The following is a 13092-nucleotide window of genomic DNA, read 5'->3' on the forward strand; positions in this document are numbered from 1 at the left end:
AACCTCTCCTACCTACAATATAAAAACAAATTAGAAAGAAAAACAACAAAGATTCTTCAATGAAAAACAGCATTCTCAAATCAACCTAAAACATAACAGAGATTCTTAGTAGAGTAAAACATTGAACACAGTGTAGGACTGAAATAAATAGGGAAACAGGGATGGATAAACGTGACAATGAGCTGAGCTCATCAGTTTCCAAAGGTACGATTGTCCACGGTTATGTAGAGGATGGATGGGTCAGGAGTTCTCAGTTTCACAGTAAGAGTGTAGAGGAGTAGGTGAGAGTCATCAGTCAGCAGCTGGATGGGACAGAGGATGTGTGTGTGTGTAGTATTATTACTAGGAGTGAATGTTTCCTTCAAAATTTGAATGACTACAATCCATAGACCAAGAGGAAAGACCTTAAGACTGCTTGACCTTGTTCTTTTCCTGATCGTTGATGTGCTGTTCCTCTCTGCTGTCCTCTCTTTCTGGCCGGTCATCACTCTGGCGAGCAATGAGCAATCGGCAGGTGAGCAGAATACCAAAGACTAGAGCGTGGGCGTACCGTTTCAGGGGGTCTCCTACTAGCTGGTGAAAGAAGAGCACAGCCAGCATGACAAGCAGCAGCAAGAAGTTGGCTACGTCCTTTGGCCGGCCTGGTACAAGGGTGAGAACCACCCCACAGCCCACCTCCAGAGAGCCAATGATCTTACGTAGCAGGACTGAGCTGATCCCGATCTTCTTCAGGCCCGGCAATGCTTTGGCATAACTCTTGTATGCCCTTTTCTAGAAAGAAAAAAGAAATCTTCATGAATAGTGTGTAACTTTGGCCTACAGGCTGCTATGAATGTCCTTTAGTGAGGCCATGTAAGGACCAGGTGGAGTCACCACACTCAGGTCAGCAGGTACAACATCTAGATGACAGTTTATCATCACTGTGGCTGCACAATGACTCTCCAGCCTATTGCTCACTATTGCTCACTGCTCAAGAAAACCTGCAAACTCATCCAATTATGATATTCAGTGAGCTTGGGAATGCAGTAATTAAACCAACAGGCATGCCATCGATGATCTTCCACAGGATAGTTCAACATCAGCACCCGCAGGTGCATCTCACAGAAATTGCTCGAATGCGCCACCATTGCTCTCCAACTGCTAAGTTGCTTCTCTATCTATCTTATCTATCCATCCATCCATGGGAGCTACAAGACATTTTAGGTTATAAAGGCCAATCTCTCACTTCCAAAACTGTTAATTATCCCGCATGCTTCTTTGTATCTTTAAGCTGAATTACAGCATGTTTTAAGAAGAAAGAAAAAGGAAGTGCTTTCATTCATTCATTATTCATCCATATTCAGCTAAGGATAGGCCCGTTTTAAACTATTTTATGTATGCTATCTGTTTACAGGGATGACTGCTAAAATAATTTGAGTCTTATCCTAAAACACGGTGGCTTAGCATGCGTGCTAAAAGTATTGTTGCAGGCAATAATAGCAGGTCACTTGTATAACCGTACAGGACTCTCCACTGGGAAAACAAGCAACAGACAGGCCTATTAAAAGAGCAACCCAGCATCTAAAACACTCATTTTCCCGTCCTTTTACTATTTAGGTCAGCTTCCCTACACATTGAGTCTGTAGTCACCGCAGAACAATGGCCTTTACCCCCCCCCCCCCCCCAAAGATGCGGACACTTCACGGGTAAGACTCAACGCTACTCACCATTTCGTCGTATGCATCTTTGCTTAGTCTCGGGGTGAGCTTAATGGTCCCCATAAACACGAAAAATAAACCCAGAGCAAAAGAAAGAGCCACAATGGTTATTGTCCTTGGTGAAGCCATTTTTCAGTACCGTGCATGCGGCCGGGCGCTTCCCGCTGAGCTGAATGAAAGTCGGAACGTTTCCCAGTGAAGATGCGCGAGGGGGATGGGCTTCTGGATCTACCATAAAAATGGCGACCGGGGTCCCTGCCTGCTCCGCATCCAGCAGCAGCAGGAAGGGAGCTGCTGGATGCGGAGCAGGCAGAAGACCTACTTCTCATCTTAGTTTTAAAATCTTGAATAAAATTTACCCGACAAATAGACTCCTTAGTGATAGATTCAAAATAGAAACGGGTAATTGTGTATTTTGTGAAACAGAAGAGGAGGATTTGGACCATCTATTCTTTTTGTGCAATTTTATACAAATATTTTGGTTGGATTTTCATACCTGGCTTTATTCCAGTGGGATTCAAATTACCCCATTTACCTTAAATATGATAATGTTTGGAGTGTTTTTGAAAGAAAAGAAAGCTAATTATGGTGTTAATGTGTTATTAATCTTGTGTAAGTATTTTATACATAAATGTCGCTTTTTTAAGATTAAACCAACACTGGCTCACTGGAAAAACGACCTAAACCTGTTGGTTAAATCTTTGACTTTAGTTAAAAAGAAAAAGGCTGCTTTTTTTGTTTCCTTTGTAGAAGATTTTGATTTAGTGAGTTAATAATCTGTTAATTTATGTGACCCCATCTTTATATTTTATTTTCACTATATATGAAAGTTGCTAATATGTAAGAAATGTTTATTCTCTGAATCTGTAATATATGGTGCATTTTGTTTGTATGTTTATATTACTAATAAAATAAAAAAAAATAAAATAAAATAAAAAAAAAACTTCTCATCTTAGTTTAAGAATAAGATTAAAGGGAAGGGACACGCATCCTACGTGAAACACTCATAGTGCTGAATTATGGCATTAGCTCACAGCCAAGATAAAAGCTCTGGGTTCAAGTTGCTTAACAACAACTTTATATATGAGTTTTGTGCCTCTCTGCGATTTTAACGAAAAGAGGTAACATATAAAACCCACTTCTGTGCTATATGCTGAGATAAATGTTTGCATGCATTATCATGGGCATGAATGACATGGTAATTTTGTGCTTTCAATTATTTCCAGAGTGTGAATGGTTATGCAGCATGCGCCTTTAATGATTTTAAAAAACAACAAATGGGTGCACAGATTTGAAGTGGCTCAAATGTAAATCTGCATCACCACTGATATTTGCTTGAATGTCCCTTAATAAGTTGCACCTCAACTAGATGCTTGTGGGAGCCATCAACTAGCCTCTGACATAGTTCTGGTTGGATATTTGACCACTCCTCTTGGGAGAATTTGAAGTTTATTTAAATTGGTGGGTTTCCTGGCATGGGCCCAGCTTATAAGTGCAGTCCACAAATTCAGTAGGGTTTAACAGGGTTCAGGTTGAGAAGCTTAAAGTTGGCCTGCTTTATCCATTCCAAATCCATCCTCCAAATTTCAGTCGAGCTTGAAGATGTAGCAGGGGCTTCTTTCATGGTTGGCACCCTCTCAGCCCATGGTGAAGAAAACCTTGCTTCACTGTCAATAGTGACACTGGTGTTCCAGCAATTTCCATTTCATAACAGGCTTGAGCCTTGCTGGTCGCTGGGTTGCTCCTGAATATCCTGACAAATTTTCTCTCATATCTGGGTGCCAGATATTCTTCCTGACCTTGGTGAAGGTCACATCTAAAGGACTTATACAATTGTACATCTTTTTGGTGACTGCTGAGGTCTTTGTAGTCCAGGACAGACCAGCATAAGCCCTCACAGTCACCACTGATGTAGACAGGGAGCTGGTCTGCACTGACATCTTCCCGATGTCAAAGATGATTTGCTTTGTTTTCCTGGTGTTCAGTGTCAGGTTGTTTGCTGAAATCCAAACTAACAATTTCAGGATCTTATCTCTTTTGGTAGACTTGTCACTATCTGAGATGTGTCCACAAACTGTGTTATCATTTGGTAATGTGCTGATGGTGTTACTGGTATAGGCTGGACTGCAGTCATGGGTGTAAAGAGTAAAAACGGGGATCACTGGTCACACAACGGACAAAAAGGAGAGCAGTTGTAGAGTTTCATAGGGAGTAGTAGGAACTAAGGCAGCAGGGTTGAATGAGTCTGTGCGAGAAGGTGCTCTGCTCCCTTCTGTAGTATGGAACGAGATGAGATGAGTCCATGATGGAGAGCAGTTTGTCGAGTGACCTCCTGTCGCTCACTGACTGAAATGCCTCCGGATTCTGGGCAATAATGAATCCACCCTTGTGTATTAGTTTGTTGACGCCACTGGCATCTCTGATACTGCCCCCACCCCCACCCCCCACCACCAGACAAAAGGAAAATAAATTCCACTATGAAAATGTGGTATCATTGCAATCTGATGATTGGTTTAACATCAGCTTTCAGTGAGTGAACCATTGACAGGCTGTCAGTGAAAGCTGCACTCAGCGATCCGCAAACTGCGAGCAGCTGTGGAAGCGCGACAGTCCTGCCTCCTGTGGAGGACATGGCTGCTAATGCAAATTCATGTTTTCACACATCATATTTGCACATGTTAAAGAAATTAGACATGAAATGTTGACACAGCTCTTTCACTTATTTTGCAGCCATTTCCTCCTGCGTTAATTGGCAATTTTCTTTTGTCTGCACAGCTTTAGAAATAGGATTTTTGTAGATTTTAAAGATTGAGTTACAATTAAATGAAAAATAAAGCATATGTTGCTAATGTCGCCAGACTTTGGCATTTGATGATCAGAGCACCGGGTGGTATTTTAGGATCCTAAAAAGAAAAGCTTCCCTAAATATCCCTTTTATATAGTCACTAGTTTCTCTTACAAATTGAGCAGGTTTTTATAAAAGACAAAAGAAATATCTGTTTAATGTAAAATGTGAGTCTATAATGTATTTAATTTACCATTCAACCACTCCTTAAGCGAACACCCATATTTCTATGAGAGCTGTTCAGCTTATTTCATCATATTTGATTGGATTTATTATACTTTTCTCCTTGCAGTAATAATGCTGTGACATATTTTAGGACAGCACTTTCACCAGTTTAATATGAAAAGGTCCAAAATTTATCAGTAAGAAATGAAGAAACCACAAGCTTCATCATAACTGATGATCAGGACCACCGAACAAATCACAATTATCTACATCTTTTGTTCCTTTAGTAGGTTTTGCTGAAAGCTATTGAAGTGCAGCTGATATGGATGAAACTCACAAATCATTCTGCCAAAGCCAGAAACTGCAGAGCTAAGTCTCAAATCTGTCGAGCAATCTGGTAAACAGTTTCTCCAGATGGAAGAAAGGTGGAAAAATGCATGACTAATTATCAAACGACACCTAAAAGTACAGATTCAGCACCTTATACTACATTTAAGCCGTTCAACCACCTTATCTTCACACCAGTTAACATCACGTGAATGTTTCTGGACTGTGGGAGAAAACAGAGGAGGATTGTGCAGCCGCTGCCCAGCACGAGCCAGTTTCCTGAAATTATGCAAATGTATTAACAAATGTTTATTATATAATATATACTAGTGTATTATGCAAGTGATCCACTCAACAATATGCAGAACGTTCCCCAGTACACTGTTTATTATGGGAAAATGTTTAAACAATAATTACAAAAAACAAAACAGACAAACAGTTTAAAAATCCAGTTTTCTTTTCATTCAAAACTGCAAAAATGTATATAAACAAAATCCTCTTAGATGTATTGGCCGTGTACACAAGTTTATATTTAACACATTTTATTTTTACAATGTGATATTATTTTATCAAAGCACAACTCTTCAGACCTGCCCTTCACTACACTTCGGAGTCTGCAAATTCCCTCCAAAGGTTCAGGAATCAGGTTGAAAGTCTACAATATGGAAAGAGATACAGAAATAGTAGTGTGTGTGTGAAGGGATGCAATGTGTTGTGTACGTCTGCTGTGGACCCACATCCTCACACTCAGGTGGCAGGACACACGCACGATTCACTCTCACTGTCCCTGATCCTGACGCTCTTTCAGAGCTAGTATTGCTTTCCGGTAAAGATCTGTCAGGAGACAGGTTGAACTTATAATATTAAAACTGCGATTTCATGCTGTCAGAGTCCAAAGTGTGGTTAGTGTGTTTTATTGTTGGGTGGAAGAAGTGGATGAGGCTCACCAAAGGTTGCAGAAAGGTCCACGGGCTGCGAATAAGCTGCTGGCATCTCCTCTGTGTTGATCTTGTTTTTTCTTTTCACTTTCACAACTCTCTTCTTCTTCTTCTTTTCTCCTTTAACTAGACAGAAGACAAAAAAGTAGATTTGAGATTCTTAAACAGCTAACCACTAAAACTGAGTGTAATCCAATCACTGCTTTTGGGAACCTTTCAGTGGTTTCTCGTCATTCTCTGGTGATTCTGGCACATCCAGCGTCTCTTCTTTCACCTTTGTTTTGCGTTTAAGTTTGTCCTTTTTTGGAGGGATCAGAGCACTGCTGGCTTTGTCTCTGTGACCAGAGTTATCTTGCTCTCCTTCATTGGCGTCACCGTCCTCTTCCTCTTCGTTCGGCGGTCCCTCATCTTTTTCACCTTCCTTCACCTTAACTGTCTTCTTCTTCTTCTTTGTCTTTAGCTTCTTTTTCAGCGAAGTGTCCTGGAAATAGATTTAATTTAAAGCAAAGTGCAGTTTATACACCTGCCACATCACCAAAATGAAAATTCAAAAGAAGAGAATGGGAGAATTTGTTCTCCAAAGCTGAGGTGGGCATTTTTCTGTATTTCTGAAAATGCAGACTATTAAACGAATTGTGCATCCCGACATTTAGACTTATCATCAATAGAATTGGCAGATTAATCATTAATCGTAGCCCTATTGAAATGAATTTAAAACAGAACATTTAATGCAACAGATAAAATCATAGTAGAGCAAACACATGAAGACAGACAGCATCTACATGTGCGGTTTAATACAACCCAATACAACAGATATGCCACAGAAACAAATTTAGGATTTAGGAGTTTTTGCTTATACAAGTTTTAGTGTGTTTCTTTGAGAATCACCATCATTATTTGCGATGGTACCATCATTATTCTATGAAGAATTTATGGCCTAGCTGCTGATCGCATTACATTTTATAAGGTTTTATAAAGAATGCAAGACATTTTTCTGACCTTTTGCAGCATATTCCGAATGGGTTGCAGCTTTCCTTCGCTCTTGGGTTTTTTCTCCTTGTCTTTGGGCCGATGAACCTTGCGCAGATCTGACTTGCTGGATCTTATTCTGAGGTAATAACAAATTCATGTTAAAACATTAATGCCTTTATCTGCAATATTTGAGCTCTGAAGGCCTTTCTTACCGTTCGACCTTGGTTTTTCTTTGCACTTTCTCTGCTTTTCCATTCCTCTCCCTCTCTCTTGGCTCCAGAGGCCTTTTGCTGTCCTGAGCTACACGAGCACACAGCTCTGGATAATCCAGACAAACAGCTCGCAGCAACCAGCGAAGACCTCGCAGAGTCTTTCTGTCTGACCAGCGCCGCAGGTCCATTAAGGCTGAACAAGGCTCCTGAGTGGAAACAGAAAGAAAGCTCAGTTTCTTTGCACATCTAAGGAGTCCCCCTTTAATGCAGAGCTGTCTATATTTTATTAAATAAGATTTAAGCCTGATTAGATCATTTTGAAATATTACTTACAATATGGCACAGAGAGCGGCTCTGGTTGACCAACTTCTCTAAAGACAATATCTCAATCAATTCACTACCCAGCAAAGCATTCATTTTATCCTGTTTGTTGGCCAATCTGAAAGCAAAAGAGAAGTGTCACAATTAATATTTTGTTCTGTATTTTTACATGTGAGCCACCAGGGGGCATTGTTTGCACATGATTTGAGATCTGATGTAAAATTCAGACATATAAAACAGAGTGTAATTACACTAGTAGAGGTTTTCCTGCTACCCTCGGCTGCTTCAACAGGTCCGAAAGAACCTCCCTGACTTCCTTTATCCTCTGCCTGTCACCAGAGTCCACAACAAAGATGATGCCATGAGCCTCTCCATAGAGCTCCCTCCAGGTGCCACGGGACTCTGCTGATCCTCCAACATCCAAGAGTGTGACCAGGTAATTCTCCACCCTCAGCTCATGTCTAATGCAGCCATGTGTGGATCCTGATTCGACAACATTGGCGACTGAAGGGGGGGAAACACAGGTGGTTACTTGTTGTATTTCTGAAATAAACACTTGAGGTTGAACCCTTGGTAAAGCCACATGCATACCTCTTAGCATGCCTCTGATGGAGGATGTTTTTCCCGCTTTGTCAAGACCAACCACAAGAATGGTCACTTTCCTGCAGACGAATGCATATTGATATTAGCTTAAGATGACTTCTGTGGATTTTAGGAACAATCAATGAGCTGATGCTACAAGAATGTCTAAAAATAATCTCCTCGAGTGATTGAGAGGAAGCGTTTTATTTTTAGTAAGTTCAGCAGGAAGATTGCGAAAGTGTAATATCTGTACCTGATTGGCTCCTGTATTTTGGAGACCCAGTTGCAGCAGTTGCTCATCAGGCTGAACATGTTTACTTGAGGTGAGCAAGGTGTGCACAGTGGCCACCATCTTTTCTGGAACTGGTACCTGCAGACAGATGGTAAATCTCAGTGTGACTCACACACACATACGCAGATAAGGCTGGAAGGTTGAGTCACTTGGGAACGAGGCCAGATCCATCGCAAAGATGCTTTGTGTCTGTCTCCTGTGGACTTAGGAGACGTTTACAGATGGTCACTCGCGACAGTGCATTCACTGCCCAGGGTTATCCAGGGCGCAGCTTCCGGGCCAGTAGAAGCCCTCATTGGAATTTTATATGGCCCTTCATGAGAAGGAAAGAATGCACTACTTTAAACAGTTCATGTCTATGCATGATAGTTGCAAAAAGCAAGACTGCAGGCACATTTGTCTTTAACATAAACTCTTCTGTCCACTGAAGCAGATAAAATTTCCTAAATTTGATGTGAAGACATATAACAGCCCCCTCATTAACAGGTAAACAACCGTAAACCAAGTCATAATTGAAAACATGAAACACCATGCTCTCTACTCCAACTAAAATGTCCATTATGATGCAACTTATCCATGTCGTCCTCTCATTTAGCCTCCTGGGCATCACAGTTCTGAGAATCCCACCACTAACACCAGTTAGTCCACCATAATAGCTAATCTAATTTTGAAAGCTTTTTTTTTCTTTTCCTTCTGGAACCGATGATCTATCAGAACTACATCAAGAAAGATTCGGCATGAGCCCCCGCATCCTCAGGACCTTCTATCACTGTGCCATTGAGAGCATCCTCACTGGATGCATCACCACCTGGTATGGCAACAGCACCGCCTACAACTGCAAAGCTCTCCAGCGAGTAGTGCGGTGCTCTGAATGGATAATTGGAGGTGAGCTTCCCTCCCTCCAAGACATCTACAGGAAGCGCTGCCTGAGGAAAGCGGGGAGGATCATCAAGGACTCCAGTCACCCCAGCCATAAACTGTTCAGACTGCTTCCATCAGGAAGGAGGTTCTGCAGCATCCGGTCCCGTACCAGCAGACTGAGAGACAGCTTCTTCCATCAGGCCATCAGACTGCTGAACACGTCATAGACACCTCAGCTTCACTACTGGAACTTCAACATTATGCACTCCACACTGTATATAAATGCCACTTGTTTTGCACATATTCAACTCTGTATATTCTATATATTTTATTATTATTATTATTATTATTATATATATATTTTTTTTTTTTTACTATTTAATTTGTAAAAATGTGTATACACACACACACACACACACACACACACACACACACACACACACACGTAGGAAAATATTTAGTATACACATCCAGAAATGCATACACTATTATATATTGTACATATATTTATTAGTTTCAGGTTGGCCATTCTTGTATTTTGCTCGTTTGTGTTGTTGTGTTTGCACATCTCTGTTGCTTGTGGGGCTCGCACACAAGAATTTCACTCGCATGTGCTGTGCCAGTGTGCCTGCACATGTGATGTGACAATAAAAGTGATTTGATTTGATTTGATTTGATTTCTCAACAGCCACACTCTTCACAAATACTTTCTTAATTGCTAACATATCTAACATATGGGCTCAAGCCTCTCCAAGTACCCCTGAGATAGGCCATTACAAGCAAGTATTGCATGATGTTTCTCAGTAACTTCTCTTGATATTGTCTTTATGCCACTGAATGTGTGTTTGCCTCATAGAAGCTCTCTAACATGTCATTGGATGCATGAGCAGTCATCCAGTCATCCTGAAACTTCCCAATAAACACACAGCAGGTGCATCTGAGGTAGGGCATGTGCTAAAAACACACACACAAGCAGATCTTCCTTTGTCAAGTGCATCTGTTCAGGTCCTGTAATCTGCTAAAGCCAGTTTAGAATGGCCTGCTTTTACAGTGTTGTTAACAAGCTGCCCCATGTTTGTACTGGCTGTAGAAGAGGCCGCCCCTGTTTCTGCTATGGTGTAAAGAGGACTGGTTTTCATATCTCATTGTTTTAGACATTTAAACCAGATTAGTTAGTCATGTGTAGTTTTGAAACACAAGGGAATCACCAATCCAGGGTACTAAATGTGCATGTTGCATGTATTAATTTCAATGACTTCAGTACATTTTAGGCATCACACCCATGTAGCGCACAAAACATAACATTAAATTGTTTATAAAATACAAAACATCAGTTAAGTTTTATCATTTTAAGAGGCATAAATAAAGAAGAAACTGGACTACTAACAATGGAAAATAAGAAACAGTTTTATCTAATTTGATAAAAATCCCAAATAATCAGAACAAAAGATTAAAAAAAACAACTTTTTATGAAAACTTTTAATCTACCATAAAAGAACGGTTAATCAATTTGGATTCCCCACTAAAACAAAGCAGCAGTTATGACTGATATTTTTTCTACATGGGAAAAACTGCCCTGAAAAAAATCATTTTTCATACAAACACCAACAGTGTCACATGCCTGGTAAAATGCAGTGACTCTATAACTCACAGAAAAGCATTTTAAATTCAGCAGGAGCTATTAGCTGACACCACTACATATAAAAGTTGCAAATTTGAAAGATTTAGCCTTCTGCTCAATGAATACTCACAGAAGTATGTCTATGTCCATGCATTTGTTTGGGTGCTCGTCTTCACTGACATCTTGTACCCGTCGGCTACAGAACTAATCAGGCTCACACTAAGCCTTTGGTCACCCCATGTGGGAGGTGCAATCTGGAAAATGTTGTATTGGCTTTTCAACCAATCCCAGAGCTCTCTGAACCAACTTCTAATCCCATTGGATGGCGTGGTCCTTCTGGAACTCGACCAAATGAAGGCGCTTATATCCACCCCCGGAAAACTAAATTTGTCGAGTGGTGTGATCTGTGGCGTGCTGTGATCTCCTTTTCTTGGTCAAGACAGAAAGTGGTAGCAGAGATGGATTTAGGCTGCACAATCTCAGTCTCTCAGTGAGATAATGACACTATGAGGGCCGTTTAGTGTCACACTGAATTTACAATTAAAACAGAAAGATTACAGCCACCTAATATTGTGTTGTGCCTCCTTGTGGCTTGAGAGCAGATCAGACCCATCAGTGCTTGGACAGAGGATGCCTGGGGGTGTCCTAGTGGGATAGGCAGCTATTGGGGGTGCAAGTGCACTAGGAGAGGGTGCTTTATAGGCAGCAATGTTTTTATTGCTTGGGTCTTGTAAAAATAACATCCTTGGGAACCCTAGGACTGAAGGTTTATCAGGAAAACATAAAATGCCATTTGGATGTTTTCTCCTTTTTTGGCTCTCCTTTGATATCTTTTAGCTTTTATGACAAGAACTTACATGAAAAAAATTCTCTTTAATGTGAAAGTAAAAACAGATTTATACAATGAAATAAAAATATATCATGTAAAATAAGTTACTGCATAAATATTTCCCCTCTTTTAAAGTGACCGATCTAATTCAAAAGCGGTCCAGCCAGATGGTTGCAGCAACTGCACAATTTGTGAAATGGATATCACCTAAGTGCAGTGAATGTGTCTCAAGTGATTTTAGTACAAAGGCACCCATGTCTGGAAGGTCCAGTCACTGGTTAATCAATATTTCTGGCTACAGTTACACCATGAACATAAAAGAAGACCTAAAGCAACTCAAAGAAAAAGTTATTGAAAAGTATAATTCAAGGAATGGGTACAAAAAAAATCCAAGTCACTGAACATTCCCTGGAGCTCAGGTAATGGAAATGTAAAGCGGCACATGTGTAAGTCAGCCTAGAGCAGGTCATCCTCCTAAAACTGAGTGACTGTGCAAGAAGAAGAGTGGTGAGGGAGGCCACCAAGACAGGACACCTATGACCAGTCAGAAGTGCCTAGAAAATTATTTGCTAGTGCTTAAAAAAAAAGGTAGAAAAATCTCTTCGTTGCAAAGAAAGACCCAAATCATCCAAGGGCATGTGGGAGACTCTGCTGTTGACTGGAAGAAGGTTGTTTAGCCTTCAGACTAGATGCTATGTTTTGGTGCACATCAAGCCATGCACACCATCTCCACTGTGAAACAGGGCGGTGGCAGCAGCAGGCATTCAAAGGCTTGTAAAAGTAGAGGGAAATCCTGGAGGACCGTCTGATTGAGTCTCCGAGGGAACTAAGAATCATTAGCTTTTATTCAGCAAAAGCTACACAGCTATGCAGAAATGGTTTAAAAACAACAAGATGAATGTTTTCAATCAAATCAAAAAGAGTTGTTCACACCTGATCCCCATGCAAAAATAGAGCAAAACTGGCGTTCACACGTGTGAGGTTAATGCTTCTATTGTGGAAAAATATGGCTATACTTGAAAGGGGTGAATATTTCTGCAGCCAGTTACTTTACATGATAAATGTTATTTTAAGTGAAATTAATGTAGAAGTCTTTCTTTTTACTTTGACATTAAAGAGGGATTTTTTCTACTTTTTAAAGCCAAATTATAGTGACCATGATTCTATTTATAAAAGGAATACATGGGAAAATATTCTAGGGAATTAAAGGGGAACTGTAGATGAGGCTGGATAATAAAAAATGCAACAATTATTAGCGGATGTATGCTCCTTTATGCATATCTGTGTGCATAATATTGTGCATATGATTTTGTTTTTCATTTTCTTTCTTTTATTTTTAGGGTGACTTTTTACCATGTCGGCTGGGATATTACTTGTGACTTTTGAGATCTTTTTGTCTTAATTTATTCCATTTCTCAAAGAGCACAACA

The 13092-nt window shown here is 40.4% G+C and overlaps 2 protein-coding genes across 2 annotated transcripts; both read right to left on the reverse strand.

The window, feature by feature from the left end:
* Positions 1–405: 405 nt before the first annotated feature.
* On the reverse strand, positions 406–1826 carry tmem35a (transmembrane protein 35A). The gene is made up of 2 exons (XM_085372973.1): positions 1707–1826; positions 406–771 (listed from the first exon to the last, which is right to left on the reverse strand). The coding sequence occupies exons 1-2, from the start codon at positions 1824–1826 to the stop codon at positions 406–408; spliced, it is 486 nt and encodes a 161-aa protein (XP_085229099.1).
* Positions 1827–5812: 3986 nt separating this feature from the next.
* arl13a (ADP-ribosylation factor-like 13A) lies at positions 5813–10983 on the reverse strand. Its single transcript, XM_085372983.1, has 10 exons — positions 10964–10983; positions 8313–8429; positions 8069–8139; positions 7729–7981; positions 7490–7595; positions 7157–7362; positions 6972–7080; positions 6186–6453; positions 5982–6098; positions 5813–5868 (listed from the first exon to the last, which is right to left on the reverse strand). Exons 1-10 carry the CDS (start codon positions 10981–10983, stop codon positions 5813–5815), a joined length of 1323 nt encoding a protein of 440 aa, XP_085229109.1.
* Positions 10984–13092: the final 2109 nt, after the last annotated feature.

The sequence above is a fragment of the Diplotaxodon limnothrissa genome, linkage group LG2, assembly GCF_057381915.1.
Source record: "Diplotaxodon limnothrissa isolate DT_005_m linkage group LG2, D_limnothrissa_male_GT1.1, whole genome shotgun sequence".
NCBI classification, from domain to species: Eukaryota; Metazoa; Chordata; class Actinopteri; order Cichliformes; family Cichlidae; genus Diplotaxodon; species Diplotaxodon limnothrissa.